Raw genomic sequence first — 15,424 nt, 5'->3', positions numbered from 1 at the left:
TCTCACCAAATCGCTGTCAGTTTCTGAGTGTCGAGCTTGCTGGCTTTCCTGCTGACTTAGGACCTAGAGGTCACCTGAATAGTTATTTCCCCTCATATTTGAAAGTTCTGACATTTTGATAAATATTTCAATTTTTTCAGTTGTTGTAATTAAAGATCTTTATAGATCAAAAATTAGAATTCCCTAGGGCTCAGAAAGTTAACTCCAAGTTTGGCTATGTATGTATTATTTTTATTTTAAAAGAAAGCTTTTAGATCACTATCATTTTTTAAATCTTACACTAAGATACATTTAAACAAATATTTGTATCCATTGGAATAGCACCTAAAACCCTTTCCTATACCCCCAGAGGTACTCATTCCACATGTTCAACTTTAAGTAACATACTTAAACCTCACCTCATCCTCAGTGTATTTTTTAAGTTAATTCATTAATTTTTAAATGTTAGTTTAATTAAAGTACAGTGTTATATTAGTTTCAGGTGTACAATATAGTGATTCAGCAATTCTATACATTACTCAGTGTTCATCATGATAAGTGTACTCTTAATTTCCTTCACCTATTTCATCCATCCTCCCACTACCTCCCCTCTGGCAACCACCGGTTTGTTCTCTATAGTTAAGAGTCTGTTTCTTTTTTTTCTTTGTTCATTTTTTTTGTTTTTTAAATTCCACATATGAGTGAAATCGTATGGTATTTGTCTCTCTGACTGATTTCACTTAGCATTATACTCTCTAGATCCATCCATGTTGTTGCAAATGGCAAGATTTCATTCTTTTTTATGACTGAAGCAAGTTTGGCTCTTTAAACAATTTGAATACATTGTGGCAGAGAAGTCAACTGCCCGGCTATGAGAATCCTGGGATGTGTACTCTTGTAGGTCAAGGAAAAAAAATCCTGTGATGGAAAAACATCTGTTGGTAGTGCTCGTGGATTCTTTACCCATCCTTACTGGAAGATTCTATTGATAATTAGATGTGATTAAGTTCCTATTCAGTGATTTTGGCTTTTTGTTTGTATTATGGGTGAAGTATACCAGATAGTCTCTATTTCTGACTCTGGAATTAAAGCAAGGAAAGGGGCACCTGGGTGGCTCGGATGGTTGAGCATCTGCCTTCAGCTCAGGTCAGGATCCCAGGGTCCTGGGATCGAGCCCCACATCGGGCTCCCTGCTCGGCGGGAAGCCTGCTTCTCCCCCTCCCACTCCCCCCTGCTTGTATTCCCTCTCGCTGTGTCTCTCTCTGTCAAATAAATAAATAAAATCTTTAAAAAAAAAACAAAAAACAAGGAAATTCTTAGATGTGACACTGATTACTCCTCTTTCACGTTCTATGTCAAACCTGATCAAATGTTTGGAGAAGGAGTATCTCACTTTACAAATTCAGTTTTCATAAAGTGCTGTTTTCAAATGTAGTGCTGACTCTGCTTAGTTAAAAGCGGATAATCATTCTTACTGTTTTATGTGCCACTGAATTATGAGAGTACTTTTTTCTGTAATGTGGTAGACGATTGGCCGTTTCTTACTGACTAAAGAATTACACTTATTTAAGCCTCTCCATAAGTCAGATTCTTCCACTATGACTCATTTTATGAGAATTATTTTTGGAAACTGTATGCTGAAGTGTTTTTGGTATTACAGTATTATTTACCATATAAATGGTTTATTTCACTAAATCCCTAGGGTGGTTTCAATTGCAATGGAGGGACTACTCTGGATTCCATAGGAAGTATTGAGAGGTTGGGGTTCTAGCAGCTCCACTACTGACTTGTGTGCATCAGTTATCTATTGCTACAATAATGCTTTGTAATAAACTACCAAACCTTAGTAAGTTACAAATCACAACCAGAGTTCTGCTTCCAGCATGAAAGTGAGACATCTCTATAGACCAATTCCCTAGAAGATTGGTGAAAATTATTTTTAAAACAACCATTTGAAGTCTTTGGAGATGGTCCTAAGAGCATACTGCAAATGAAGAAATATTTATTCAACAAAATCTATTAAAACTTAGAGGTTGCAGCAAGAGTGTATGGTATCTGTACTGATGCCTACTCCATTCTACTCCCCTCCCAGCTCAGTGAAATGGAAACTCCAACTCAAGATGGTGCAGCAAAGGACATAGGGCTCCTTCTCCCTCCAACTCCTACTCCAAGGGCTATCTTTAAGGGATGGGCAGAACATCAACATTTCTCATTCTACTCCCAGCTACTTCTTGCTAAGACTGAATTCTGGGCAAGTATGGCTGAGAGATGGGGGCTTGCTTCTTCCTCCCAACTCCCACTCATGGGGTGGAGGCTCTACCTTCGGTGTGGCCTTATTGAGTCTACTGGGACCTGATCACCCTTACAATACTGTCAACCACATGTGATCCACACTGAGAGGCAAGGTAAGAAGAACTGAAGCTACTCGTCCTCCATAAGGGTTCAGCTCCTATAGCAGGAGTGTCACTCAGAGAAAAATGTCCCATTGTCCCCACCCCCAGCTCCAGAGCCATGGCTCAGGGATTTTTGCCCTGGAGGAAAAGCAGGCCATGAAACAGAGAATGCTGAGAAGCTGAATCCCTTACCAAGTGGGTTGACTTCATTTGCAACAGAGTATGGAGGTGTTTGAACCTAAGGGCACTCTCAAAAACAGTGGATGTTGTGATGAAAGGCCACTGGGAAGAGATTGGCAGATTAATTGGAAATACAGAACTGTAGGCTGGCTGGTTTTCTGGAGAGTAGCTGAGAAAGAGACACCTGGGAGGAGTCCTCCTGGGGACAGAACAAATCTTAAACACTGACCTAAGCAACTGATCCTTCAAGAGACCCTGGGTTTGATTGGATCAGTCTATGGAACACCTTATGCCTCAGAGCATTTGTTAAAAACAACAGAACAATCAGCTAGTAATTAGTGGAGCTTAATAGTTGGGTGTGGTCAGAGAAAGAGACAAAGAGATTGAGAGTGCTACCAAAACCAATGTCATCACAGGGTGACAGGGATCATACTCAGGCCTGCACCCCATGAGGAACAACATAAAATGCTTCACAATGTGAAGGGAGGCTGTAGATGCCACTAAAATAATCCAGCCAGTCACTCAACAATTCAATAGAGAAGTAATAATAGGCACTTGGTGGTGGAACCAATACTCAGAGTTGCTACAGTATATTATCTAAAATTTCCAGTTTCCAACAAAAAATTGAGGGACATGCAAAGAAACAGAGAAATATGACCCATACCCCAGAACAAAGGCCTGCAACAGAAACTTGTGAGGTCAACCAGATATGGGACTTTGAACAGAGACTTCAAAGTTATTATAAATATGTTCAAAGGACTAAAGGAGATTATGATTAAAGAATGATATGATTAAAGGAAGATATGACAATACTACGTCAAATAGAAAATACCAGTAAAGCCAGAGAAATTATAAAAAGGAACCAAATGGAAGTTCTGGAGTTGAAAATTACAGTAACTGAAATGACAAATTCATTAGAGGGGGGACTGGTCGATTTGAATCAGCAGAAGAAAGAAACCATGAACTTGATAGAACATTTGAGATTTTTCAGTTTGAGGAGCAGAAAGAACAATGAAGTTTTTCAGACTGGAAGCAAGCAACCTAGGCAGTAATTAAAATCCATACTCCACCCCCCCCCCCAAAAAAAGTACTAGTTAAGGTAACCATGTAATTTTAAAAGACAGTAGAAATGCGTATTTATTTTCCTTTCCTCTTTTAACTGATTTTAAAATTAGTTGTATAGGGCGCCTGGGTGGCTCAGTTGGTTAAGCGACTGCCTTCGGCTCAGGTCATGATCCTGGAGTCCCTGGATCGAGTCCCGCATCGGGCTCCCTGCTCGGCAGGGAGTCTGCTTCTCCCTCTCCCGCTCCCCCCTCTCGTGCACTCTCTCTCTCTCTCTCATTCTCTCTCTCAAATAAATAAAATCTTTAAAAAAATAAAATAAAATAAAATTAGTTGTATAATGTATTGTGCATAAAAGATATAAAAATGTAATACATTTTCCAATAACAGCACGAAGGGGATGGGTAGAAGCAAAGCTGTATTAGGTTAAGAAAAGGACTCCAAATGGTAACTAGAATGGGCAGGAACAAATGAAGAGAACCATAGATGACAAATAAGGAGGTTAGTATAACAAAATCTGTATAAATATATGTTTGCTCCTCTTCTCTCAACTTCTTTAAAGACACAAAGACATAAAATTATATAAAATAATAATTATGTCAGTGTATTAGTGAGTCTATAGAATCTACAGTTTTAATACACATAATAATAATACCACGGAAAGCGGATGAGTTGACTTTGCCAATCATGGCTGGGCTTACATATCTAAGGCCTTAGAAGGAACAACTAAGGTGACTTGGCTCATCAGCTCAGTATGGTCTCTCATCCTCTAGCAGGCTAGCTTATGCTTGTTGACAAACAGAAGTAACTGTTTTAAGTGAGAATGAAAGAATACAAAGTTTCTTGAGGACCAGGCCCATTGCTGTCTACTATTACTTCCCCACTTTATTTCCCCAAGTAAATGGAAAGGCCAGTCCAGATTTTAGAAGTGGGGATATAGGCACCAAGTCTTGATGGGAGAGGCTGCAAAGTCACATTTTTCTTTTTTTTTTTAATGTGGCTACACAGAGTAAATACAGAGAATGGGATCGTTGCGGCCACTTCTGCAAAGTCTACAATACAGTACGACAGCCATTCACCCTGCACTTGTTTGGTCTCTTAGAACCCTTTTCTATTTTATCATTGGTTAATTAAAATACCGTTGACTCTTGATCAACATGGGTTTGAACTGTGTGAGTCCACTTATACGTGAATTTTTTTCAATAAATACAGTACAGTACAATAAATATTTTTTCTCTTAGAATTTCCTTAACATTTTCTTTAGCTTTATTTTAAGAACACAGTATATAATACATATAACATACAAATATGTGTTAACTGTTTATGTTATCAGGAAGGCTCTCAGTTGACAGTAGGCTATTAGTAGGCAAATTTGGGGGGAATCAAAAGTTATACATGGATTTTTGTACTGCAAAGGGGGTCCACACCCCCTAACCTCCATGTTGTTCAAGGGTCATCTGTGTATATGTACAAAAATCATGTTCATCCAGATATGGGAGATGGATCCGAGTTCCAAGAAGTCTATTAAGGTCCAGATTTTTCATTGTTTGTGGGTGGATACAAGGTCATCTTAACCCCCAATCTTTTTTGCACTTGTGTTTGGTCACATTACTTTTATTTAAAATATCCCAAGTACCCTGCCAGTTTAGGAAATAGCCCATTCCCATCTTTCTGAAATGTTCATTCTCTCACCTCTTCTCTACCTCATTCCCTATTCTTGTGCCAGTTCTCCGTTTCATTGTCCCTTCTTCGGAGGCTATTCCTTGATTACTCCATCTAAGTAATATCCCCTCATTGTATCTTAAAGTAATTTATTTTTAATACACATTTTTAATGTAATGTTCTTAATTGAGGATACTTTTGCCCTTTAGGGGACATTTGATAATGCATAGAGGTACTTCTTTGCATCACCACTGTAGTGTGCTATTATCATCTAGTGGGTAAGAGGCCAAGGATACTGCTAAATATCCTGCTATACCAGCAACAGCCCTCGTGCCCCACAAGAAAGAATGGTCCAGTCAAAAATGTCAGTAGTGCAGAAGTTGATAATCTCTGCTTTAGATCATGCATGACAACTTGGAATTACATATTTCTTTGGGTATGTGTCTTTCCCACTAGACTGGATGCTTCACAAGGACTCAAGATAGTATCTGTTTTGTTTAACATTGAGTATCTAGCATCTCAGTGCTTGATACAGGGTAGCTGCACAATAAACAGTTGTTAAATGAAAGAGCAGGCAGGAGGTAAGGATGAAAGGGCAGACTTTATAATGAAAGTATATAAACATGACCGCGTAGAGGATGCTGTCAGGGTCCTACACACATTGTCACATCACAAACCCACTGGATGCATATTTGCCTGACTTTCAAATGTTAGGACCTACATTTCTTTGTGTGAGGGCTTTTATTAGGCTTTCAGAACCCACTGCCCAACAGCATGACAGTCCAGAATGCTGGGGCAAATATCTTCCCTTGGAAAGTGTATCTTCTAGTGTCCCCCTAAGTTCTCCAGTGATATTAAGCTGATTAATAGTGGACATTTTGTTTGTTTCCTTACGTTCCTTGTCTCAATTCATCACTTCCCTATTAGTTTCCTGGGAATACCTACCATGGTAGGCTGAAAATGGCCCCCAAAGATAACCAGATCCAAGTCTCTTGAGCCTGCAAATGTTACCTTATTGGCAAAAGGGAATTCACATATAGGATTAAGATAATGATCTTGAGATGGACGATGATTCTGTATTATGTGATAGAATCTAAGTGCAAATACTCTTAAGAGGGAGGCAGTGAGATTTGACACAGAAAATGGAAATTTGGCCACTGAGGCAAGATGCTACACTGCTGGCTGTGAAGATGAAGGAAAGGGGCAAGACAAAGAATGCAAGGAATGGGGCTCCGGGAGCTGGAAAAGGCCAAGAAACAGATTTCCCTCTACAGCCTCCAGAGGGAGCATGGCCCTGTTGGCAACTTGTTTTCAGCCCAGTGACACTGTTTTGGACTTCTTCCCTCCAGAACTGTACGAGACTAAATATGTATTCTTTAAGCCACCAAATGTGTAGCAACTCATTAGCAGCCATAGGACTCTGATATGGATTTTGGCACAAGGAAGTAGTTTATGCTGTAATGAGTGTCTAAAAATGTGGAAGCAGCTTTGGAATTGGATAATGGCTGTAGGCTGGAATAATTTTGAGAAGCATGATAGAAAATGCTAGATTACCTTGAACAGTTGGTAGAAAAATGAATGTTAAAAGTGCTGCTGGTGAGGGCTCAAAAGGAAGTAAGGAACACAGTGGAGAAAACCTACATTGTCTTAGAGAAGACCTAAGTCATAGTGAATAACCTATTAATGGAAATACAAATGTCAAAGGTGTTGGTGGTAAAGGTTTAGAAAGAAATTGGGAACATCATAATGGAAACTGGAGAAGAGGGGATTCTTGTTATATAGTGGCAGAAATCTTGGCTGAATTTTGTCCTACAATTACACGGAAAGCAGAACTCATAAACAGTGAATTGAAGATTTAGTTGAGCAGATTTCTAAGAAAAGTGTTCGAAGGCCTGCACTTATTTCTTCTAGCTACTTAAGAGTAAACTGCTAGAGGAAAGTAAATTGAGGGAACAGCTGTTAAGCAAAAAGGAACCAGGACTTGAAGATAAAAGCAATTCTCAGCCTATCCAGATTGCAAAAGACATTAAAATGAGAGGATTTGCTGTCAGGACAGCGTCCTGTGGAGATAAAAATCAAGCATGTAGCTAGACACATCTTTTCTCTGAGGGATCAGAAGATCAAAGTATTCAGTCAAACAGAGGGCTCTTTGAAGCAACATGGGGTGGGAATCATGGATAACCTCAGCCATCTCAACAGAAGCAAAGAATTGAGATGGTATTTTCCTGGAGGGATCTATGAACAAGTCTCTTGTCTACGGGCACAAATCCCCCTGACGTACAGGGGGGACTACAAGATTTCTGTGTATGTTAAATCAGCAGAAACAATGTCATCTTTAACTGAGAGGATAGACAAAATGAAAGAAGGCCGTGGAATGCCCAAGATTTGACAAGAGGAAAAGAAGCTGATAAAACTACTCAGCTGCAAGCATGTGTTCCATTCATAAATAAAAGAAAGATGACTTTGAGGACAGAGCCGAGGGCCTAGAGGGCAGAGCTATGGACGAAGGTGAAGTCATGGGATCAGAGGGAGGAGCCACAAGCTACAAAAGATTATTCCCAGACCTTGAAACGTGTGTAAGTTTGCTTGCTTGATCCACATTCCTTGGATCAGAGACTCCTTTCTTCCTTCTACTCTCTTTTGGATTGGAAATGTCTATGACTGTTACCAGCTGTAAATGAACCAAAAACAAAGCAGAAACACAGACTCAGTGGAGAGGAAAATTAAAATGAAAAAAGAATGATGGGGTGCCTGGGTTGCTTACTCAGTTAAGTGACTGACTTTGGCTCAGGTTGTGATCTCGGGGTCCTGGGATCGAGCCTGGCAAGAGGCTGTGAGCTCAGCGGGGAGTCTGCTTCTCCCTCTCACTTTGCCTCTCCCCCGCTCATGCTCTCTCTGTTTCTCTGTCTTTCTCAAATAAATAAATAAAATCTTTTAAAAAATGAGGAAAAAAAATGAGAGGAAACATCTCTTGGTGCTTTGGCTTCACCTAGGACAGGCAAGAAGACACGACTGGGCTTAAACTAAGCCCAAGGTCAACTTCTTTCAACAATGTTTACCTGATTCTGATAGATGAATCTGTTGAGCATCTCATTATGACTTCCAAAATGATCAAGAGATATTTTTCAAACAGTGTAAAGACACTAATACAGGTATGAAATAAACGAGTGTTAAAAGATTCTATTCCATCGGTGAGGGAATGGGTAGATGCTATAACTGGTTCATAGAGAATCCAAGGATTAGATCCAGGACTATTAATCAAGAATATTTAAATGAATGTGTAAATGGAGGCAAAACTGGTTTCATTACATCATGTGGTGGTGGTGGGGAACAATGTAATCTCTACTAGCCAATACATTTTACATATTTATCACTAACCTGCAACTAACAAAGCGTTGTAAGAGACCTCAAAGACAATATAAGGCTAGAATCAGATAATGTGGAGTGGTGTCCTAAGACAGGGAAAAATTTTCCATTGAAATGCATATTTATCTCTACAATGTTGAAATCAAGCAGAAAATTACAGTTCTCTCAAAATCAGGGTCCAGTCATTAGGGTGACAAGGTTCCTGTCGTTCACTTTTCTGGGCTGAGGCCGGATGAGGGCAACAATGGGCACCAGTGACATCCCAAAGTCTAGGATGTCACAAAGGCAGCTCCCTGACCAATGAGGGGCCAGAGCATGGGGATATAGTAGGCAGGGTTGACCGCTGGTGTCTTGAGAGGCCTAGTCCAGCTGAAGAATCAAGTAGAGCTGACTGGAGTCAACATCAAACCCAGCCAACATCATGTCAGCAAAGAAAAGCTGTGAGAGCTCCAATCAGACTCAAGCCCATCTTATAACAACTGAGCTCCAGTTCCCTGTGAGCTACGTGGACCGCCTCCTGCAGGAGGATCAATACACCCATTACCCGACTTCATCTACAGCTGATTTCCTCCTTGCCATGCTAGACCACCTCACTGACTACATCCTGGACGTGGTAAGCACTGAGGCCAACAACAGCAACATGCAAACCGCCCCACAAGAGGTGCAGAGAGCAGCGGACAGCAATGGAGAGCCCTACCGCCGCTTGAACGATACAGCTTTCACCCTGTTTGATGCGATGCCTGGATCCAGAAGAAATGGCTAAAGCCTGGGTCCCGGAGACTAGTGGGAATCCTCACAGTCTCAGTCCAAGCCAAGTCCTCTCATAGCTGAGGAAGCCTAGCGTCTGTCATTAGTAAATACTCTTGAAGGATTTAAATCCAGGGCTGTGCTTCTGACTGCTCTCTGTTTCTGTCCTTCTGAGCGGGAGGTGTCTGGGAGACATCCAGGAGGAGATCTCCCATGGGGAGTGGAGGGTGCAAGGGGCGGTGGGTGTGGGAAGCTGGAGTCTGGTGTTTCAGGGAGCGGTTTCTCTGGGGACAGTGCGGGGAGTGGCCCTGGCGGGAGTGGCTGGTTGTGGGGGAGAGATCTCCCATGGGGAGTGGAGGGTGCAAGGGGCTGTCGGTGTGGGACGCTGGAGTCGGGTATTTCAGGGAGCAGTTTACTGGGGACAGTGTTTGCCGGGTGGGGGTGGGGGGATGGCCCTGCAGGGAGTAGCTGGTTGTGGGGGAAAGACGTCCTCACTGGCTCTGAGCAAGTCAAGGCCTGTGAGGCCAGGAGGTTGGCCGGGGGGGCGGGCAGGGGGTCTCCCGGCCATACTGAATTCCCAGAACGATGGTGGTAACCGGGGTGGGGCTGCAGACCAAGGCTGACGTGCTGCAGGCTTTATTGGTGGTAGGGGAACGTGCGGAGGTCAGGAGGAGATGGCAGTGGGGGGGGTGGGTAGAGAGGGTGGCATAGCAGTTGACGTGAACTTAATGGGGGGCAGGGGCCTTCCATGAAGACTGAGGAGCAATGGGAAACCGTGAAGAGGTATACAGGAAAGGAACTATGCTCAGCGTGATTTCATTCGTTTGTGCCCGGCCTCATTCCAAAAAAGGACTTGAGACAGGGATTATTAGCTAGTGCTGTGATACTCTGTGGAGTATATCCTGTCCTCTCTTGTGGACCCTGGTAAATTAAGTGGTTATATATATACACATACACATATACTACTCTCTGGCCTAAAACAGGCAATTCAAAGAGTTCTTAATAGCTGATGTCTCTCCCTCCCTAGAGGCCAGATGTTTAGGGGTGCTTCTCCAAGTAGCCCCTGGGCCTGGCTCTCCCATGATGGCTGGACGCCTGGGCCTCTGGCTGTGAAACCACAGCTTTCTGAACCCACGTAGAGGAAGAAGCCAGAGGTACACACCCGGGAACCAGACAGGCCTCGGCCTGGTTTCCTCTCTGCTCCCCTCTGCCTGGTGACTCACCCTCTCTCCGCCTCCTTCCACCATCTGTCAAAGTATGGAGCTGGCTTTGCCTTTGCCCGCTTCACAGGCGTGTCCTGACAATAACAGTGTCAGGGTTGTGTTTAGAGCTCATTGGAATATGCGCTCGTATAAATCCAAGAAACTTTTCTTGCTCCGTAATGCCATTCAATCCAGTATTTTCAGAAACCTCACCGTCAGGATGTCCAACCCCCAAAGTTGTCATTTGTTATGGAGAGCCAGGAAGCCCTCCTAGCCTTAGCCAAACTCAACAGTTACTCTTCCGTTCATCCGAGTAGCCAGCAGGCCTCTCCCAGCAGCTGCAGGTGAGATTCTCCTTCATCTGATCGCAGGATAGCCCAGCATCGCCACCCCATCCCTGAAGCAGAGCATCTTTGTGTCCAGGGCATGGTTTCTCATATTCCAGTGTCTTTCAGCCAACAGGGAGTGCCTCCAGGGTGGGTAATGCCAGGGAATCCATCATTATGCTAAGATCTTGATATGTTGGTTAAATAGCTGATTTGTAGAAGCTGTTGATTTTGGCTTATGGCAGTGGCTTGTTTTAAATCTTTTTTTTTTTTTTTAAGATTATTTATTTATTTATTTATTTGACAGAAAGAGACAGCGAGAGAGGGAACACAAGCAGGGGGAGTGGGAGAGGGAGAAGCAGGCCTCCCGCTGAGCAGGGAGCCCAATGCGGGGCTCGAACCCAGGACCCTGGGATCATGACCTGAGCTGAAGGCAGACGCTTAACGACTGAGCCACCCAGGCGCCCCGGCAGTGGCTTTAGTGCAAAATAGTCTCCTGGGTCCTTCACCAGAAGGCACAGCTAAGGAGGAATTCGTTAAAGGCCAGAGATGTGAGAGTAGTTGCATAAATTATGTCGGCTTAGCAGACCTGTATGGTCAGGTGGTCACCTCACGGTCCGTGCAGTCGTCGACAGTAATGGTCACTGTGACATGTGTAGGGAGCCAGGCTTCCTGGGCTCGCTCAGATTATCCAACGTCCGAGGCGGAGTTTGGAGTTTGAGCCTTAGTGACCTTATGTTGGCAAGCCCTCTGCAGTCACGAGGGCATAGGAGAATTGGGCAGGGCTGTGCTGCCATCCCTTTAAGGACTGTGCTTCCGCTGTGCTTGTGGGTTTCCCAGAAAACATGGGGGCCATGATCAGAGCATGGGTGTAAATGCAGCACCCTGCCAAGTCCCCCTCCTACACGGGCACAGGAATCCTACACTCAGGGGAGGAAGGTGGGCAGAGACAGAATCACTGCGCTTCGGAAAGAATGAGCCACCTGAGTTTAGGGCCTTTGTGCATTTCCAAAAAGTGGGAGGTGGGGGATGGTGAGGAATGATTAGCTTTAGCTTGGGACCTGGAGAGAAGACACCACTGATGACTAGTGCCCTGTTGGAGTGGAAAGCTGAAACTGGAGTGAGTAGGGATGGTCTGGGGAGGATATGGCTGCCAAGCCAGGTCTGTGATCAGAGACAGTATTGGGACAGGCTGGGGGCCAGACATGGTCAGCAGAGCAGAAAGCATAATGTGTGAGAAGAGATGAGCCCAAAAGTCAAGCCTGAGGGGAACCTGGAGGGTCGTGGGCCTTGGGGAGGCATGAACACAAGGCCTGGCTGCTAGGCTGGCCTCTTACTGAGAACAGCCTTTGGGAACAGAGGTGTTTGAAGGCCCAGGCTCTTAGTCCCTGAATCTGACAGATCCTACAGGAAGTGGTCAGAGGGAGACCACCCAACTATTTAGAAAGGGCCTTTGGAGCCCCAAAATAGGATTCAAGAATGAGAGGACTATCTATGAACATCAATAAATCATTTGCCTAAAGAACAAATTACGAAGTAGCTGCTCACAGACATATTGGAGGTGGCAGATGGGATCATTAGGCCTACAGTGATGTTTTTAAAGGAAAATTAATCAGCTGCCAGCATTTAAAATCAAGAACTTTTAACCTGAAAACCTCAATTACTGGCTTCTCTGATGAAATCACAATGTCTGGGCATACATGTGTATGTCAGATGAAGATGACTGGCTAGTGTCCCATTAATACTGGGTCTCTCTGGTTTGCCCCAGTGCTTCCCTGCTATATCTCATGTATGACCCACTTCACTCATTGACAGTACTCACGTGGCTCTTCAAGTTCCTTGAGTTCATTATCCCCATCGTAATTTAATTGTAAAACCACAGTTTTCTGAAGGATGATATTCTCTCCTTCAATAAATTAGAACAGCATAGTGCTCTCCAAAATTATCTTTGCTATCTGCTGTGCAGATTCATTGTGAGCTGACAATGGTCATGTTTAGTAGGACTACAGAGGAGTTCACATTTGCCTCTACCCAAGTTCAGCAACATCTGAACTAGTATAAACTCTGTTCAATAAGAAGACTCCGCTCATTTAAATGTTATGGCAAAACCTGATTGCTTTAAAGGTCACTAAATGCTGGCCATCTCCCAGCCCGCTGCAGCTGATTGGTAACCAATAATTTCATGGCCTGCATCAACCCCCACATCACATTTGAATAGCACTGTCAGAGTGAATTTTATTTTATTTTCTTCTTTAAAGAGTATGGTTTCAAATCTAGGGAAAGGCAAGGAATAGGATGTGAATTTGATGTTTCATTTAGTGTTTCTGCTTCAGAGTCCTTCATGAAAACAGATTGGTCTGTCATATATTTAGTATTCTAGAATCACTGTGGGGAAAATACCTCTAAACTTCATCTGTTTAAGCAAAATCTAAAGGAAACCAGTTTGCAGCAGGGAGGCAGGTTACATACTGTGGTCATGGGATATTGGGCTTCTGCCATGTAGGAAGAAAGCAGTTGACCAACTCAGCTGCAGAGGAGAGAGTGTTCATGACATATTGGGACAGAATAGTGACAGAAGAGGGAGGAAAGCTGGGTTCTGGTCTCCCATAGGTGTGGTTTACCTGGGGGGGCTGCACATCAGCTTCCACAGCTGCCAGATGAGGCGGTTGCACTAAATTGTTTCAAAGGTCTACTCAAGGTGTACAATTGCCAGTCTGAGCTTTTCCTAAGGAAAGTCCATACTGACAGTGGGGAGATGGGGCATGGAGGACAGGGATTCTTTCTTAGGGTCTCCATTTTACAGCTGAGGCCACTTTGACCCAGAGATGATACCCAACTCTCCCAACGTCACATGGCAAGTGGGTAGAGCAGCAAATATGACTGTCGTGTTCTGGTACCTCTTGCTGAGCCTCCTCTGCTACTGTATCCTAAGGAATGAGCCTGAAGATAGAGAGTGTTTAATGTTCTCCTCTGGGATAAAGAAGCTCATCTCTTCAATACAGGGATGTTAGGGTCTCTGGGACTTCTAGGAAAGCACAAGCAACAACTCACTCTCAAGAACTTTCACTTCTAGGGCGCCTGGGTGGCTCAGTTGGTTAAGCGACTGCCTTCGGCTCAGGTCATGATCCTGGAGTCCCGGGATCGAGTCCCACATCAGGCTCCCTGCTCGGCGGGGAGTCTGCTTCTCCCTCTGACCCTCTTCCCTCTCGTGCTCTCTGTCTCTCATTCTCTCTCTCTCAAATAAATAAATAAAATCTTTAAAAAAAAAAAAAGAAGTTTCACTTCTGTTTTATTGGGAAAAGACCAGACAGGTTAGGATCAAAGGACTGATTTTCTGGTACAGGTCTTTAAACTTTGCAAGTCTTGGTCTTGTTCCACAGGACATTTGTGATAGCTGTGTCATGAACCCATCTCCTTCTCAAATAAGGTGTTCTTGAAATTCTCACTCTGTCCACTGACAGGGTCTTAAAAGTGATTATGTGATGACATCAGAAGCTTGTGCTTAAAAGTTTATTCTTGAGGTGTCTTGAAGTTACGGTCTTTTTTATGGGGTTCCGAGACCATCCTTATTTGTTGAGGACACAGTCTCTGGGCTATAGATGATTATAGCGCCTTCAGAGAAGCATCAATGTAAAGCAGACAACAAACTGGAGGAGACAGATACTTGCGGCTGAGATTAACTTATTGATAATTTTTGTAAGTAAAAATTTTGTGTGAGGGCATAACAATACTGCAGCCACAGGTGAAATCACCTTTTTTTGTCATGTGTAAAAGATGACAATGACAAGGCAGGAAAAGAGTTTTTGACCCAGTGTCTATAAAGTGTAATGATGTGACGCTTTTTCAAGAAAGTATGGAATAGGTCCTAGACTTAAGGATTTTAGTAAAATCCCATTGGTGTATTAGAGTTCTGCAGAAAAAAAACTGAACCAATAGGATATGTGTGTGTGTGTGTGTGTGTGTGTGTGTGTGTGTGTGTGTGTGTGAATGAATATGATTGGTTCATGCAGTTATCTGGTCTGACAAGTCCTGATTCTGTAAGGTAGGTCAACAGGCTAGAAACTCTAGCCAGATTTCTGTGTTACAGTATGGCCAGATTCTTCTCCAAGAAACCCCAGTTTTTTCTCTTTAGACTTTCAACTGATTGTATGATGCTAATTTCTTTTTCTTATAGTAAACTGATTGTAGATGTTAATCTCATCTGAAAAGTATCTGCACAGCAACATCTAGACTTGCATTTGGTCAAACGACTGGGCACCATAGCCTAGCAAAGTTGACGCCTAAAATTTAACCATTACTATAGGTAGGTTTGATGTGTATCCTTTGTCAAAAAGCACTGGCCTAGAAGATGCTGAATTGAAATTTTATAAGGAAGGTTGCAACCAAATATTTCAAAGTATTAACTGAAATGATGGCTGATAATACTATAGTTTTGTTGCCTAAATCACCAGGAGGACTCTGATAATTAGAAACATCTCATGGACGGTAAGGCCACTGAGAAGTCTCT

The 15,424-nt window shown here is 43.1% G+C and overlaps 2 protein-coding genes across 9 annotated transcripts in view; both read left to right on the top strand.

The window, feature by feature from the left end:
- The window catches only part of SYTL5 (synaptotagmin like 5), a 290,114-nt gene that overhangs the window by 83,231 nt on the left and 191,459 nt on the right, over nucleotides 1-15,424 (top strand). The window lies entirely within an intron of this gene.
- On the top strand, nucleotides 9,064-9,405 carry H2AP (H2A.P histone). The gene has a single exon (XM_036086183.2). It carries the CDS (start codon nucleotides 9,064-9,066, stop codon nucleotides 9,403-9,405), a length of 342 nt encoding a protein of 113 aa, XP_035942076.1.

Source organism: Halichoerus grypus, chromosome X, assembly GCF_964656455.1.
Source record: "Halichoerus grypus chromosome X, mHalGry1.hap1.1, whole genome shotgun sequence".
Taxonomy (NCBI): Eukaryota; Metazoa; Chordata; class Mammalia; order Carnivora; family Phocidae; genus Halichoerus; species Halichoerus grypus.
This window is presented reverse-complemented; position numbering and strand designations above follow the sequence as displayed.